The sequence below is a fragment of the Giraffa tippelskirchi genome, chromosome 4 (genome assembly GCF_054371585.1).
Source record: "Giraffa tippelskirchi isolate mGirTip1 chromosome 4, T2T-mGirTip1v1.2.pri, whole genome shotgun sequence".
NCBI lineage: Eukaryota > Metazoa > Chordata > Mammalia > Artiodactyla > Giraffidae > Giraffa > Giraffa tippelskirchi.
Window position 1 is genome coordinate 80,564,081 of NC_137278.1, and position 17,526 is coordinate 80,581,606.

At 33.9% G+C, this 17,526-nt stretch overlaps 1 protein-coding gene across 7 annotated transcripts in view; it reads left to right on the plus strand.

The window, feature by feature from the left end:
* SOS1 (SOS Ras/Rac guanine nucleotide exchange factor 1) overlaps positions 1–17,526 on the plus strand; it is a 133,667-nt gene that overhangs the window by 81,822 nt on the left and 34,319 nt on the right. For 5 of the 7 annotated variants that reach the window (XM_081483221.1, XM_081483215.1, XM_081483217.1 and 2 more), the window contains 2 exons: positions 9,477–9,604; positions 10,394–11,049. In XM_081483221.1, the coding sequence (XP_081339347.1) occupies positions 9,477–9,604; positions 10,394–11,049 (784 nt within the window). The remainder of the gene's footprint in view (positions 1–9,476; positions 9,605–10,393; positions 11,050–17,526) is intronic. The other 2 variants (XM_081483216.1, XM_081483218.1) reach the window with 1 other exon arrangement.

A 17,526-nucleotide genomic window follows, 5' to 3' on the forward strand; every position in this document is an offset into this window, starting at 1 on the left:
CTATAAATATTTTTAATTTTTTGTTTAGATTGAATAATTGTTATCTGCAGATGGTTCTCAAGACTTCTTTACTGCACCACCATTACTGGAAGTTCCTGCATTTTTATAGCTCTACTTCAGTATTTGTTGTGGCTTTGTTATCTGTGACAGTAGGAGGGGATACAGTGAAGGGCTGCAACTCAGATTCCACAGGTTGGCAAGAAAGCCGCTAACATTAGAAAATATATTCTACTAAATTTAAAGATAAAAATAGCTAGATCCTGTTTAAAATACAATTTGAATATTGGCCATGTTTAAAAATTGGTTGCATTGGTTATTTGGGGGGGGCTTCCCTGGTAGCTCAGCTGGTAAAGAATCCGCCAGCAATGTAAGAGACCCCAGTTTGATTCCTGGGTCAGAAAGTTCCCCTGGAAAAGGGATAGGCTACCCACTCCAGTATTCTTGGGCTTCCCTGGTGGCTCAGATGGTAAACAATCCACCTGCAATGTGGGAGACCTGGGTTCCATCCCTGAGTTGGGAACATCCCCTGGAGAAGGGCATGGCAGCCCACTCCAGTATTCTGGCCTGGAGAATCCCCATGGACAGAGGAGCCTGGCAGGCTACAGTATATGGGGTCACAAAGAGTTGGACACGACTGAGCAACTAAGCACAAGCACAGTTCTTAAATCATCCTTTATCTTTTTCCTCACCTAGATAACAGGCTTGAGCTTAAAATAGTCCCATACAAAAACATCACACAAATTTAATCTGATTAACAGGTATTCTAAAAACTTGTCACAGTTATCTAGGGTTACTTCAGTCTGAAAGTGTAATAGTGATACTTCAGTCTGAAAGTGTAATAGTGATACTCGGAAACAGCTATCCTTGTTTTTCTTTTTTTGCTGTTGTGTTATGACTTCTTCATCAGATAAACACTGTATTCAGTTTTATCCCCCTTTTTTAGCAGGAAATTCACCAAACTCTCTCCTTTTCTTTAAACTAAAAATAAAAATAAATTTGGCCTTATTACAAAAAAGTTGGTTTTAAGTCAGAATGAAAGGAGCTTGGTAACATTATTCACCAGCATTTTGGCCTTTCAGTTATATTGCAGTTTCTTTCTTCTTGTTTTTTTAAGTTGTAAGATCTTTTCTTTCATTAAGTGCTTCTCTGTTTTAAAAAGTTTTCAGAATTTCTAATACTGTAATATTTAACTGGTAATTATTTTACTAATAGATAATAATATTTTTATCATTATCTGTCTCTATCATTCTTTTGTTCAGAAATACTGAAAAACTTTTTCATAGACAGTTTTAATTCTTATTATATTGTTAATGTTTGTATTAATTGTCATTTTCCATTTGTCTGGACCTCAAAGAAAAACAAAAGGAGATGAAGAAAACCAATTTAGCAAAATATTAAGAACTGCTATGAATCCGTTTACTTTTTTTGGACCAATGCATACCGATGTATAGTCACTTTCATTTTTAAATTTTTTAATTAAAAAAATTATTTTTTACATTTTACAGGTTCTTTTAATTATATTTTATTTTTTATTTTTAATTTTATTGGAGTATAATTGCTTTTCAGAGTTGTGTTAGTTTCTGCTGTATAGCAAAGAGAATCAGCTATACATATACATATATCCCCTCTTTTTTAGATTCCCTTCTCATTTAGGTTACCACAGAGCATTAGGTAGAGTTGCCATTTACTTTTTTAAAACCATAAAATCTTGCCATGTCTTTCTTTGATAACTGCATGTTTCAGACTGGAAACTGAACTTTCCAACAGTCTGATTGCTAGGACCATTTAAAGTCCATTTTAGTCGGTGTATGGACTTCCCTGGTGGCTCAGATGGTAAAGAATCTGCCTGCGGTGTGGGAGATTGGGATTCAATCCCTTGGTTGGGAAGATTCCCTGGAGAAGGGAATGGCTACATACTCTAGTATTCTTGCTTGGAGAATTCCATGGACAGAGGAGCCTGGCTGGCTACAGGCTGTGGGGTCGCAAAGAGTCAAACACAACTAAGCGACTAACACTTTCACTTTGTAGATATACAGAAAATTGAAGAGCATATAGTTAGCTAAAAGTATTAAATTATTACTTTTTAAAGAAACACCTTTATTGAGATACAGTTAACAAGCCGTACTGTTCTCAGTTACAATATACTTATTTATTTTTTCAAATAATTTCCTTTCCCAAGCACCTGTAGGGGAGGACAGTTTTTTCCTCAACCCTTTTAGAGTCTCTGGCTGGGTCTGAAAAGGAAACTGACAAAAAATTAACAGGAGAAAAGCATACAGATTTATTTAATGTAAGTTTTACATGACACAGGAACTTTACATATTGAGTATTTTAAACTGAAGGAATTTGAGAAAATAGAACCGGGAAGGTCACTGACCTTCTCTTTCCCTTATGCAATTTTCTCAAACTTCTTCAACTTTTAAAGTATTCAGTATACCAAGGTGCTAGATTGGGGAATAGTATGTCCTGAACCCTGTCACACCCTTCCCCTCCCCCATTCTCATCTCATCATTTATTCATGAAGTTCACCTAGAAAAAGCAGTGACCCCTTTGCTGTCAGATAATAAACATGTCAATCCAAAGGTTACTCTTAGTAGCATGAAGAAAATCAGTAATTTATGCTGATTTCAGTAAGATTAAAGAGATTAACTGAAGAGAGGGGTATGAAAAAGGAAATGGGGCAGTGTAAGCTGTTTATTGTCCACCTATCTTGTGAACAGCTGTGCTTATTTATTGTGTAAGCAAATCAAATTCACTTTCTTGAAAACTCCTCATCTTTCCCAGCAAAACCACTCTTAATGTGTTCAGTCACTCAATGAAGTGGTCCCACTATCCATTTGGTTACTCAAAATAGAGACCTGAAAGTCCTCAACTCTTCTCTGTCATTCTCCACTTTACATCCACTTGTGTGTGTGTTTTAGTTGCTCAGTCGTGTCCAACTCTTTGCGACCCCATGGACTATAGCCCATGAGGCTCCTCTCTCCATAGGATTTTCCAGGCAAGAATACTGGAGTGGGTTGCCATTGCCTCCTCCAGGGGGTATTCAAGATCCAGGGATTGAACCTGTGTCTCCTGCATTGCAGGCAGATTCTTCACCCATTGGGCCATCAGAAAAGCCCCCTAGTGACCAAATAAGTCCTTTTCATTCTTGAAAAGGATCTTTTGATTTCATCTTCTGTTCATTTCTTTTCAATACTCTGAGAACCATGATCATCTCATCTGGGTTATCACAAATCTCCGGTTAGTCTCATCCCCACCCCATCCCCCAATTTGCTGTTAACTGGGTAACCAAACCAAAGCCATCATTCTAAAATGCAGATTTGATAGCATTAGCCACTAGCTTAAAATCCTTAATGGCTCCCCACTGACCGAGGTTAATGTCCAAGTTCCTAATAAGGGTTACAGTCCTGGCTTGGTTATTGTTGACTTCTCCAGCATCTTGACCCATCAATTCTGTCCACCCCAACCCCTTCCCACTCACCAAGTTCTAGTCTTCAGTTCATTTCTCTCAACCTTGGCCCTAAATAACTCTTTGAATTAACAAGCTATTTCTTCTGCCTAATACATTTTTTTTTTTTACCTCTGTTGCCCCATGGCTAAACCATTCTTATCCTTCAAACCTTACAGTCATTTCTTTCTGGAAGCTTTTGCTATATTCTTCTGTCTCTTTATTAGGTTAGGGATTCTTGCTGTATATTTCCAGAGTGGCCTATGTTTCCCCATTATATCATTTTGTTGTTCATTTGTCTTCTCTTTAACATTCTAAGCTCTAACAGCAGTGACCAGATTTCACTTGCTCACTATCATATTTTTATTATTTATGAATGATAGGGGCTTCCCTGGTAGCTCCACTGGTGAAGAATCCTCCTGCAATTCAGGAGACCCTGGTTCGATTCCTGGGTCGGGAAGATCACCTGGAGAAGGGATAGGCTACCCACTCCAATATTCTTGGGCTTCCCTTTTGGCTCAGCTGGTAAAGAATCCTCCTGCAATGCAGGAGACCTGAGTTCGATCTCTGGGTTGGGAAGATCCCCTGGAGAAGGGAAAGGCTACCCACTCCAGTATTCCTGCCTGGAGAATCCCCTCGGACAGAGGAGCCTGGCAGGCTACAGTCCATGGGATCAAAAAGAGTCAGACATGACTGAGTGACTTTCACTTTATTTCATGAATGATAGATGGTTAATTAAATATTTGTTAAAGTAATTTTGATTGGAACTTTACTGGAAGTCTTCTATGGTCTGCCCTTTTGAGTTGCTTTCCAATCAGCTACTGTTAATATTCTAAATAGTTTCTAAAAATGTACAAAAGGCCATTTAATTATCTTAATAAGACTTGTGACTTTCCTCAAAAACTTTGAGCATTTTACTTTTATTTCCTAATAGTGAGCTATGTCATGTTATAATTTATATTTTAAGATTTCCTTTTTATATTTTCAACCATTGACTAATTTAATAAAGATACTATTTCATTTAAATTACAATTATGGAAGAATTATACTATTTTACTGTTATACTATTTATTTCATGTAATATATACCATGTTGAAAATGGTCATCTCCTCACTTGTCTTGGGGGAAAATGACGGTTAAGTAAAAAAGATCAAATTTTGTTAATATCATTAAAATCATATACTAGTTGAAATTTCATGTACTGTAGAATTATCTGCATATATGAAATTACTTTAACTCTAAAAATAACTTTTGGGGGGAAAGGAAGGAACTTCCTGTTATGAAATTTACTTCATGATTCCCATCTTTGCTTTTGTTCTCACATTTTGTGATGAAATCTTATATGTATATATAATAGTTAAGATAAAGATAAATTTTTATTTTCCAAATCTTAATTGTATTATATATTTTTTAAAAATTATAAAAGTACAGTTGATTTACAGTAGTATGTAAGTTTCAGGTGTACAGCACAGCAATTTAGTTATACTACAGTGTTTATTCCTTGATGATATATTTTGTCATCCTTATGCATTGCAATTTACCATTTGAATGGAATAAGTTTTATTTGATGAATATTTTTTAAACAGGTATTTACAGTCTTTTCAGTTCTCTGGATAGTATATTGAAAAGGGCTGAGAGTTGAGACTCCTGGCTTCTGGTCCTGCCTGCCTCCATCATCAAGTAATGGGCAGTTCTTTCATTTTATATTATTTCGTGTTGGAGAAAACTAATTTCTAGAAATAAAAGCATATAGATTCAAGTTTGTTTTTTTAAAAGAGAAGGCATTATTTGATTGTGAATTAGTTGCACTCATAAAACTGTGTCAGGTTCGACACTTTTTTTATGTATAAACCAATTATTAATTTTATTCATCTACTGAATACTATTGTGAATTATCTTTTTCCAGTGTATAGACTGTTAGTTCAGTTCAGTTCAGTTCAGTTGCTCAGTCGTGTCTGACTCTTTGCGACCCCATGGACTGCAGCACGCCAGGCTTCCCTGTCCATCACCAACTCCTGGAGGTTACTCAGACTCACGTCCATCGAGTCGGTGATGCCATCCAACCATCTCATCCTCTGTCGTCCCCTTCTCCTCCCACCTTCAGTCTTTTCCAGCATCAGGGTCTTTTCCAATGAGTCAGTTCTTCTCATCAGGTGGCCAAAGTATTAGAGTTTCAGCTTCAGCATCAGTCCTTCCAATGAATATTCAGGACTGATTTTCTTTAGGATTGACTGGTTGGATCTCCTTGCAGTCCAAGAGACTCTCAAGAGCCATCTCCAACACCACATTTCAAAAGCATCAATTCTTCAGTGCTCAATTTCTCGGGTTTCCTTTGGGTATGTAATATACCATGTTGACTGCTGCTCCTTCTATTTATTTCTAAAGGATTCCTCCCCACCCCAGATCACTGGTGAAAGTGACTCCTTTCTTTTGAAAATGTAAATTTTATCATCTCTATAGATCATTATGAGTTATCATTGTGCTTTAGAAAATGATTCTCTGGATAAGGTTAAGTATATTCTCATATATGGCAATCTATCATCAGGACTTGATAACTTTTTAAACTGTTTAGTGAACAGCATTTGTAAAATTAAATTGTTGCTGTTAGATAATGTTATTAAATAGGCCCCCATGAAAAGCATGGATATCACTCTGGTAACAAGAAGATGCTGCTTTGTAAAGTTTCATTTACATACTAATTGCCCTTGCTTTATTTCTGTAGCAACAATAAGCTTACCCCTTTGGTGATAGTTAACTTGAGTTATTCTTCACCAATGCCCAGTTTGAATCAGCTATGTTAAGTAAAAGAAGCAAAGAATGCTTGTAAGAAAAGTCATTTATTACATTGAAATTTGTTTTAGATGCTTGACTAATGCTATAAAGGTAAATATTACATTTAAAAATTATTTCATCAGTAAAGTTTCATGTTTTTTCAAAGACTTTGCATTTGTGCTTTTAAAATAGATTAAAAATATTTTTGATATACCACTATATTCTGTATGTGAAATGCTATGCTGTGCTTAGTCGCTCAGTTGTTGTCTTTGCAACCCGATGGACTATAGCCTGTCAGGCTCCTCTGTCCATGGGATTCTCCAGGCTAGAATACTTGAGTAGATTGCCATGCCCTCCTCCAGAGGATCTTCCCAACCAGGGATCAAATGCAGGTCTCCCACATTGCAGGGAGATTCTTTACCGTCTGAGCCACTAGAAAAGCCCTATGCAATGCTAGGTAATGGTAGATAACATGACTCAGAAATTTAAAACATTTTTTAGAATAGAAAATCAAATGCATGTCTAAATGGATTTGTTACTTTGAAAGTTCTTTTTATATGTGTTAGAAGTGTGTGTCTTTTATGACTTCCAGTATTTTTGCCTGAATTAGTGATATTAAAAAATCAAAGGATAGAATATAAAGGACTATAATATTCTGTTGTGTGCTAAGTTGCTTCAGTAGTGTCTGACTCTGCAGCCCCATGGACTGTAGCCTGCCAGGCTCCTCTGTCCATGGGATTTTCCAGGCAAGAATACTGGAGTGGGTTGCCATTTTCTCCTCCAGGGGATCTTCTTGAATCAGGGATTGAACCCATGTCTCTTACCTCTCCTGCATTGGCAGGCAGGTTCTTTACCACTAGCGCCACCTGAGAAGCCTAATATTCTGTTAGTGTCAACTTTTTTTTTTGGCCTTATATCATAATGACTTGAATATTGAGTGATTAAATTCTGAAACAATTCAATGAAGTAGTTCACTCTTTAGTAGTACTTTCATTACATCATCTAGAATGTTGCCCTTTCTTTGAATATTACTTTTTCAGTGTTAGATTGTTTGCTGCCTTTGATGCCTAAACTTGATAAAAATTTATGGTAATATTTCATTTATCTCCAAAAATTCTGCCATAGGAGAGGTAAATAGTGTAGACTCATAGAGATAGAAAGTGAAAGTGAAAGTCGCTCAGTTGTGGCCGACTGTTTGTGACCCCATAGACTGTATAGTCCATGGAATTCTCCAGGCCAGAATATTGGAGTGGGTAGCCTTTCCCTTCTCCAGGGGATCTTCCCAACCCAGGGATCGAACCCAGGTCTCCCGCATTGCAGGCAGATTCTTTACCAGCTGAGCCACAAGGGAAGCCCCATAGAGATGGAAGATACTTTGAAAGATTACCCAGAATCCAACCTTCAGCCTACTGTTAAGTAAAAACCTAGTATCTTCATGAAAACTTGGCCATTGGCTTTCTTTAATATAGATATAGCTGACCATAGTGAAGAGAAACACTATGAATAAAAAGTATTTGCATTTTTTAATGTATCTATTTTTAAGTCTCTTATCCTTTACAAACTGTCTCCTCGCAACCCTTTTTATGTTGGAAATTTTGTGAATAGATTTTTGTTTTATTTAACACAAATGAGACTAAATTTCCAAAGAGGGCGGATTATGCCTCAGTGAATTTTAAATAATGGATATAAGAAATTTGAATAATAAGACCTGATGTTTTATATTTGTTACTTCTGGAATATTTGAGCATTAAGATATTTTAAGTAAATTATTTTTATAAAAATGGTTTGGAGCATTGAATATGTTTACTTTTCATAGGTCATTAGTAGACACACACACACGTGTGTGTGTGTGTGTGTAACCTGTATCAGTTGAAACAAAAACGAATGTATTATTAATCTTTAAGAAACGCCTCTCGAACATGAGGCTTTTAAAGTGTTGAGTTGGCAAAAAAGTTTGGGTTTTTCTGTAACATCTTACAAATCCAAATGAACTTTTTGGCCAACCCAATGCTAATGGATAATGAAGCTCATTGAAAAGTAAGGCTTTGTAAATTACTTTGAATTTTTTATGGTTTTATTTCTCAAGTCTTTTTCATTTATGATAGAGAGTAAGTGTTCTTAAATGTTGCATGAAAACTCTGTTAATAAATGTTATTTCTTAACTTTTCCTCTTTGGTAGCCACAGATTTATAAGGTTACTGAATTATTGTCACTATACCTCAGTTAATTGCTTGCTTGAATTACCACCACCTTGTCATATTGATTATTAGTAATTATTAATGACTCAATCCCTGTTAAGTACAGACTTTGTGTCTGGCACATGTAGTATCTTTAGCTAGTATTTGAAAATGTGCTTAAGTTCCACTAACATATATATTTCTAGTTTTACTCAAAATCTTCACATGTGAATACTGACAAAGTTCTTCATGATACTAATGTTAATTCTGTAGTTAAATTATAAAGGAAAGCAGCTTACACTAATATTGTACATTACTATTTTACAAAGGACTTTGATTTTTTTCAGAGTGCTTTGATTTTTAATAGCAACCCCATAAAATAAGCAAAGCAGGCTTTTTATAAGCCTCATTTGACAGATAGGAAACGTGGGACTCAGTCAAATAACTTGCCCCAAGTTCACACAGAAAGTAAGAGACAAATTTTGATCTTAGGCCTTGTATCTTCAACTGTCTTTATACTATATTGCATCCTTCTCTGTATATTTATCTTTCTTAAGCATTCCATTGCTGACAGCAGTAATGTGGCAATCAGAAATCTAAGACCAAATTACACAACTTAAAAAAAAAAACCTCACCTATGTGTCTACTGCTGTTCCAAGACCTGTGATAGTTAAAAAGATAATTTATATTCCTCATTTCTTTTCAGTAATATTTGTCTGAGAAAATGCACATTACTGCCTGTCAGAAGGTGTGACAGACATCTTTTAACACTGTTTCTACTTTACTTTTTCTGCTGGCACATGTAGTATATCTTTAGCCAGTAATTGAAAATGTGCTTGAGTTCCACTGACATATATTTTACTAGTTTTACTCAAGATCTAGGAAAACTAGGTTCCATCTTCATATGGATAGTAATACATGTAGAAAAAAAGACTTTTAAAAATAATAATATATTTTATGACACACTAAAATTTTAATTACAGCAGAAAGAGTTGTCAGTGTTATCTTTATCAATAAAATGGATTTTATTTTTATCCATAACTTCTGTTAATTCAGATTTGTCATTTTTAACTTTGCAGCAGTTAGAAGAAAAGAGTGAGGATCAAGAAGACAAAGAATGTTTGAAACAGGCAATAACAGCTTTGCTTAATGTTCAGAGTGGTATGGAAAAAATATGTTCTAAAAGTCTTGCAAAACGAAGACTGAGGTGAATATTTTCACTTTTTGTTAAATACTCCTCCTTTTCACCCTCAATACTGTGGTATAAATTCAGGGATCCCTGGTCCCTCCTCAAGTAAACAATGAAGAAAATACTTTTAGTGACAAGCTTGGTCTTTCAGAGGAAGTGACATCAAAGCCAAGAGAATTTGTTATTGTTTGAAAAACCTTTCATATTTGTGCATTTTCCTTGCATACTCCCAGACAAGACCTCCTGAGAGTCAACTGGTAAGCTAAAGGAGAGATAGAGCAAATGTATTGGGTAGATTTATGTCAACAACATTGTTCTGTCAAAGTAAAATTAGTAGTGGCCTTTATTTTAGGGATTATGTAACTCGAGGCATTAATTCAGATAATACGCTTCCAGTTTCCTAATTATAGTAAGTGCATGGTTTTTAGCTTTAGGTATTGTCTACTTAAGCATTTCTAGATAAATTTTTTAATCTCTTACTTTTTTTCTCACTGTATTGGGCTACATTGTAATACTTGTCATTCTAAATATTTAGTAGCCATGGTAGAAATAATCATTCTGTAGCTAAATATATAGGGTAGATTTTTGTCAATAGTCAGTTCTTTTTAGAGCACTAAAAAAATGTCTCTAATGTGTTGCTTTAGTTTCCAAAATTGTGCAACTTTGTAACACTAATATATTTGGAGAATCAGTGAAAACCTTCACAGTGCAACTTTTAAAAGTATACTTTAGCACTGTCGTTTATATTCATGAATTATAGATTCCCTGTGATCTTTGTACTAACAGTGTTTTTTTCCTTTGTCCCAGTGAATCTGCATGTCGGTTTTATAGTCAGCAAATGAAGGGGAAACAACTAGCAATCAAGAAAATGAACGAGATTCAGAAGAATATTGATGGTTGGGAGGGAAAAGACATTGGACAGTGTTGCAATGAGTTTATAATGGAAGGAACTCTTACACGTGTAGGAGCCAAACATGAGAGACACATATTTCTCTTTGATGGCTTAATGATTTGCTGTAAATCAAATCATGGGCAGCCAAGACTACCTGGTGCTAGCAATGCAGAATATCGTCTTAAAGAAAAGTTTTTTATGAGAAAGGTACAAATTAATGACAAAGATGACACCAGTGAGTACAAGCATGCTTTTGAAATAATTTTAAAAGATGAAAATAGTGTTATATTTTCTGCCAAGTCAGCTGAAGAGAAGAACAATTGGATGGCAGCATTGATATCTTTACAGTACCGGAGTACCCTGGAAAGAATGCTTGATGTGACCATGCTGCAGGAAGAAAAGGAGGAGCAGATGAGGCTCCCTAGTGCTGACGTGTATAGATTTGCAGAGCCTGACTCTGAAGAAAATATCATATTTGAAGAAAACGTGCAGCCCAAAGCTGGAATTCCAATTATCAAGGCAGGAACCGTTATTAAACTTATAGAGAGGCTCACATACCACATGTATGCAGGTAAGAAGTATGAACTTGCCTGTCACTTTTATTCTTCTCCTTCAAGCTGATTTTTCTTTGTTGCAGAGGTCATTGTACCTAAAATAGAAAGCAAACTGACAACAAAAGACCTCCGCATTATCAGAGTTCATTTTCCTTTGACTAAAAATACTGCCACTTTATAATTCTTTGAAATTTGATAATTTTTCTACCCCATTTATATATGTTATTTTTAACTTTACACGCAGAGTTATAAATAAAGTTACTGAGCTAAATTTACCCAGTTAGCCAGTGGCAAAAATAAGACTGAAACTAGTGATAAATCAGTCATCATTAGGATCTAAAACTTTTTTTACTCCTTTACCTCTTTTTTTCTGTTTCATTACTGGGATTATAAAATAAGTAAAAATTCTAATATATGTTATGTATCCACTACGAAAACTGTACCAGTAGTACAAATATATACAGCATTGCTTTTTCTTAATTTCCATTCCTAAAATTTATTAAATTTAGCAATCGTGGGGTCTTGTAAATTTTCAGGATTTTTTACAACTGATATTATTTAGAAAACAATTTACCTTATTACAGCAATTTTTAGAGATAAACATAGGGGTTTGGAGGTTTCCTAGGCTGTTGAGACATGTTTGTCTCTAAATGGGCTGAATCAAATATAATGTGTGGGAGGTAAGGAACAGATATAATGGTCGATTCTATAATTTTATTTCTTCTAATAAAGTAACAGATGATACTCCAGTTTTCTTCAGCTTCCCTACATAGTAGGAATTTTGAGGACTATAAAATACTGTGGAAAGAGCACTAAATTTAGATTCACACTCTCACTCTATCACAGTTCCTTAAGGTTTCAGAAGTACGTTAGTTTTCATCTCAAAAATCAACATCACAACAGCTATCTTAGAATATTGTTGGAAAGAATAAATGAAATACTATAGGTGAAAGCTCTTTATAAACTTATTTTCAAAGAATGCTTTTATTACAAAGATATATAAAACCAAACATAACTCTTACAAGTGCTAGTCTTAAAATAGTTGAATGTATAAGTTAACCTCCATCTCCAGACTTTTTTGCTTAAATGTATTTCTATCTCTAGGATATGTGTGTTTCTGGGGAAATTTCTCCAGCTTTTAAAGTTCTTCAAATGGGCTCTCAGTTCTCTCTGGAAACTATTCTGGCACCAGTTCAATTAAACTTTTAAGAATATCTGTTAACTATAATCCACTGTAATAAAGATGAATGGTATTCAACACTGTTAATCTGTTTAATTTATTAAATACCTGGTCAGAACTACTCATATGGCCTGGACACTATCAGGGCCACCTTGCAAAAAAGTAAAATTATAATTTTGTTTCTGTGATCTCAAAGCATGTTATAAATATGATCTCTTTCATTATCTCCACATGTCTGGGATAAATAAGCCCGTGTTTTGTTTTTAGATTTTATTTGGCCTCTATTTGGTAGTTCTTTTGCTAATCTTTTCTGTTGTAAAATGATAGTGTTCCCCCCCCCCATAGGTAATTTTAAAAGCAGTTTAGGCTCTTTAAGCATATGCCATTTGGTAGTAGCAGGCAGTAACTGAAACATGTTGAATATAACAAAAAAAAGACTCTAGGATTTTTACTCTTTTTAGTAAAATTGATTTTATTAATTAATCAATTTTACTATTGATTTTTCACTTAGAAACTTATGTAGTCAGTGTATTCATTTTACTGACACAAAAATAAAAAATAAATCCAAGTATAGAAAATTTAAATAAGCTGCCTAGGATTTTGCATGAAAAATAAATACATTATTCTGTCATCTTTTTTTACATATGAAACTAATTTTGATAGGTGCAGTTTCAGTAGTAAATATGACCCATCTATTTAGCTGATCACCATCAACTTCTTTAAGATCTAGAATACAGCTTAAAAACTATCTTATTCAATTACCAGAAATTTATGGTTGCAAAACACTTCTTTGGTCCTTCTTAAGGAATTTTTAAGGATATGAAAGTTCAAGTTGTTCTTCTTGCCACATTATTCTGATTTTTGTATCTTAGAAGATTCACAGAAATTTTTAGCTTAAATATTCTAAAGTATTCATCATTTTATTTTAAATACCTTTGTCTTGGGTTCTTAGACTATTGAGAGTAGAATTAATCCTTAGATTTTTATCTGTGTTTGTGAGACAGAAGCTCTACTCTTTCTTCTGTAGAGCAGTACAAGTGGCAGGTGCTAAAGAAGACTTACTAGTGTTTCCTATCAAGTCAGGTGGTATTTAATTTAGAAAATATTTTCAAATTTCTAATTTTTTAATATAATTGTTTTCCTTAGCGCTACTGTTAGTGATAAAAATATTCTTTACTGCTTGCTTTATTTCACAGAACTAACTTATGATTATTAATAAGTAGTTATAGTGCTACAATTAAATATTTCTTTTCTAGAGACCTATTGTTTTATTTAAAGAATAAAACAAAACTTAACAAGCATAGCTGATAGTTTTTCTTTAGTCTTGGCAATCTTCTCCTGAATATACACAGTGCTCTCCAAATCTATAGACATAGCACATTTGCTATGGTGTTTTATTAGTTACTTTTGATAGTCACCCTCATTTATATTAATCTTTAGCTTTTGAATAGAATAACTTAAATAGTTTTACTTTAATTAATATGCACTCAGCTTTCTAGATTTATAGAACTTTGCAAAGTTAAGTGTATCCAAATTTAAATTGACAAGATCTTTTTACTTTTTTAAAATGTTAAAGTTTTTTAAAAATTCCTTTCATTAATTTCTTGAGGAATAAAAAGCCAGTGTTGGGTTTAGAGTATTATAGCTAAGTTTTTTTTGACATTTTTCTTTTCTATTTTATTTTGAAGTTTAATAGAATATTTTAACTTATGTCATAAATATATTACTAGTGTAACTAAAATCCACAAGCAGCTTTCATGAACTGTGGTTTACCATATATACCAATAAGTATTAGTTACTAGCTTATTTGACTTCTGTAAGGTCTATGATAAATGTGTTACTGGCAACATAGAATATGTTTTTAATAGACCATGCACGAACTTGTAAAACATGCAAGCAGCTATTTTTTAAGGCCTTTTCCAGCTTAATTGGACTCTGTGTCCTCACACAGTGATAATGGATTAACTGTTTTAAAAACTGTTGGTCTGCTCTATTTAATTTTGGTTCAGTTGTTTGATAGGTATTTTTTATCAGAACATACAGTGTAAGTTGTGGCTTGCACTGAAACAAAAGCTAAAAGTTAGATTGCATATTTTTATTATGTTGTATAGAATTATAATAAAAGACATTGGCTGTAATACATGAGAAAAATCCAGTAACTAATAAGCACTACTTACAGACATTTTTTAGATTATAGGTTGGTCAGACATTGTGATCAAAAAACAGAAAACTTGTTTAACCTTCCTTAATTCAGACTTCACTGTGGCTTCAGTCACCTTGATCACTCAAGTGTTTTACAGTAATTTATAAAACAGAGCTATAGATCTCAAATGATCAGTTGTTCACTTTATAGACCCAAACCCAAGGCCTTGAAGGTTATGTGATTTGCCAGAAATCATATCAGTTAATTGCAGGAAAGAGTATGAGAAATCAGGTTTCTTGACTCTTTAAATACAGAGTTTATTTTCTGCCATGTTACACTGACTCATACAAGGTGAATTTTTTTTCATTTTTGGATTATAATATAATTTTTATTATGTATATTGAACAGTAAAAATAAAGAGAATCACTTGCTTGGTTTGAATTGCCAGGAATATAAATGGCTCTTCACTTCTGTCTGGGCAAACACGGGTCTACTATGAAGATATAGTCAGAGTACTGTTTTTTCTTATTGAAATAGGCAATAAATTCTAACTATGTATAACTTCTATTTTAATGCATAGATTTTAGTTTATAGTTAGATGTTGGTCATTGTAATTTTAGTTTTTAACAAAAGCCAGTCTATTGGTGTTACTTGCTGTGTAAATTTAGGTGAATTAGAAAGTGCTTAATTGTTACTCAAAAGATTACAACAGAGTCTTATGTAGAATCTAATATATGGTGCTGCAGATCCAGTGTTTCTGGTCATAACAGTAATTTACTAACTACATCAGAACTTCAGAATTCATCCGAAATGGTATGGGAGGAAATTGTCTTGTTAGATGTATCATTCTGGATCTGGCAAGGATATGAAGAGACCTTTATTTACAGTGAGAAAACACAAAGCAATATGCATAAAAAGGAGATGAAAGTAGGAATTTCAGTTCTATTCCAGAGTTACAGGAAATAATTTAGTATAAATTCATTATTGAGACTTTGAAACAACATGTGTAAAGAAATGTTTGGAGATGGTGTGTCTGGTTTTGATAGTCTTTTTTAGAGAAATGAGATGACTTTGAGGTAGGGGGTCTCTATTAGATCTGACATTATATAAAAACAAGAACTTTTCATTTTAAAGTGTGGGAAAAAGGTGTTTCCCATGCATGGTGAACTTCGGTTTTAAAGAAAATGGTATTAAAAAAAACTTAAGCCAGTTCATATTTTTCTTTAAAATATTTACTGCCATTTTAGGCCCTCATATAGAAATTTGCAGAAAAACTGCATTAGATTTCTTTGAAGTTTGTGTTCTATATAAGCTCCGTTTGGGTGTTTTAGCTCTTAAAAAAAAAACTTGTGAACAATTTTTGATCTATAGGGCAGTGCTGTACTATTTTTAAACTCTGATTTTTTTTTTTTTTAAGTGTTTGTGCGTCAGCATAGCGTCTGTTTCCTTTTTTAAGGAATTCAAGAGTGATTGTTTATAAATCCTTGTTGAGGAGCTTATTGTTTCTTGTGGCATTTTAAATGGCTGTATTAAAGGGAGAATTATCACATGAACAGACATCCTGATTAACAGTGTTTCACTATGGTGGTTGGGGGAGGGGTGTTTACATAAATAACTCTATGTAACAAATATTTCATAAATGTATTGACCTTGCCAATGAAAACGTATTGACCTTGCCAATAAAAATGTATTGACCTTGCCAATAAAAATGTGTTGAAAAAAAGGATTAAGTTTTTCACCTCAACTGTAATATGCTGCATTCTGAACATTAGAGTAATTATATTCTGATTTCCTAAGATTTTCAAGAAATGTACAATAAAATATGAAAGAATAGCTTTAGAGTGAGGGAGACAGGCAACTAAAGACCAGCAGAAAATAGGAAATACCTTATCTGAAATAACCTGGGCCTAGACAAAGGACATGATGGTAAACTTGGAAGATAATTTGTACATACAGAGAGGTTGGGTAGACAGAGGGAAGGGAAGCAGAGCAGGATAGAAATCTTAGTACAGGGCTTTGAGAGTCGAGTAGAAAAGAGCGTTACCTAAAATGAAGAAAAACCACAGAGGACATTTCTACCATTGCTCGTATTGAAATCCACTAGGATTTATGTTTGAGAAAGAAGTTTGTGGAATTACATTCACTAGCAAGAAACAAAAAGAGGAGAATATCAAAATAGCTGATTTTCATTTTCTCCACAAATATTTGTGCTTACGTGTTAAAACCAAATCAGCATAGCATGGCTTTCGTATTTTTAACGCATTTGCCTTCCATCTATCTCTGAAACATCAGTTTGTAATATAGGGAGATAACTGTTGCTCTACAACCATCAGAGGCAGTGTAAAACTTAGCTTCTATCATTGTCTGATAAATGTGAAGTAGGTACTTTGTTTTTCTACAAAATTACATAACCTGTCCTTATTGATGGGTGTTTTGTAAGTATCTAATTATCTTGGGCTTTCTATCATCAGTAAGATAAAGGTCTCCAGTGGTTAGTGTAGCATTATATGTGTTACTATCACTGAAATAGGGAAATCAATAGAAATAAAAACAGCATCTGGAATGTGATAGTTTGTGTTAAAATTTCAAGTATAGATGTTATGTCAAGTTTTTCATTCATTAGCAGTTTTCTATGACTTTCGACTAAAAATAGAGCCGGAATTAATTCAAGCCTGGGAATATATGCAGCCTTTAAGATGTTTTTTGAAAGTACTTAAAAGTTTTGCCAGATTTTCTTGGTTTATTTTTAGCTTCTGCTGGTTTTTTCTTTTGGCAAGTCTGCTGTAATTTCTAATCAGGCTAAAAACAACTTAAACTTGAGTCACTTCAGAAGTTAATACAACAGTGATGCTTGTGGGAGTGTTTATTTCACCGCCAGCTTGAAAAACTCCTCTTCTGAGTACAGTGTACAGGAAGGTACAGCTGCTCCTTCCTAAAATCTGGAAGAAGGCTTAACAGGAATTACAGAATCACAATTAGACTGCTAATTTTTCAATGACTTCAGTGCCTTTAACCAAGATTAGCAGTTTACAGCTTTTTTCTGAATTAATAATTTATGTAAATTTCTATAGTGACTATATAACTCGTGGATTCATTCTTTATAGTTAGATCTCACAGCTTTGGAAACCTTAACAAAATCCTTTAATCCAGGGAGGTTATGTGATATGGTAG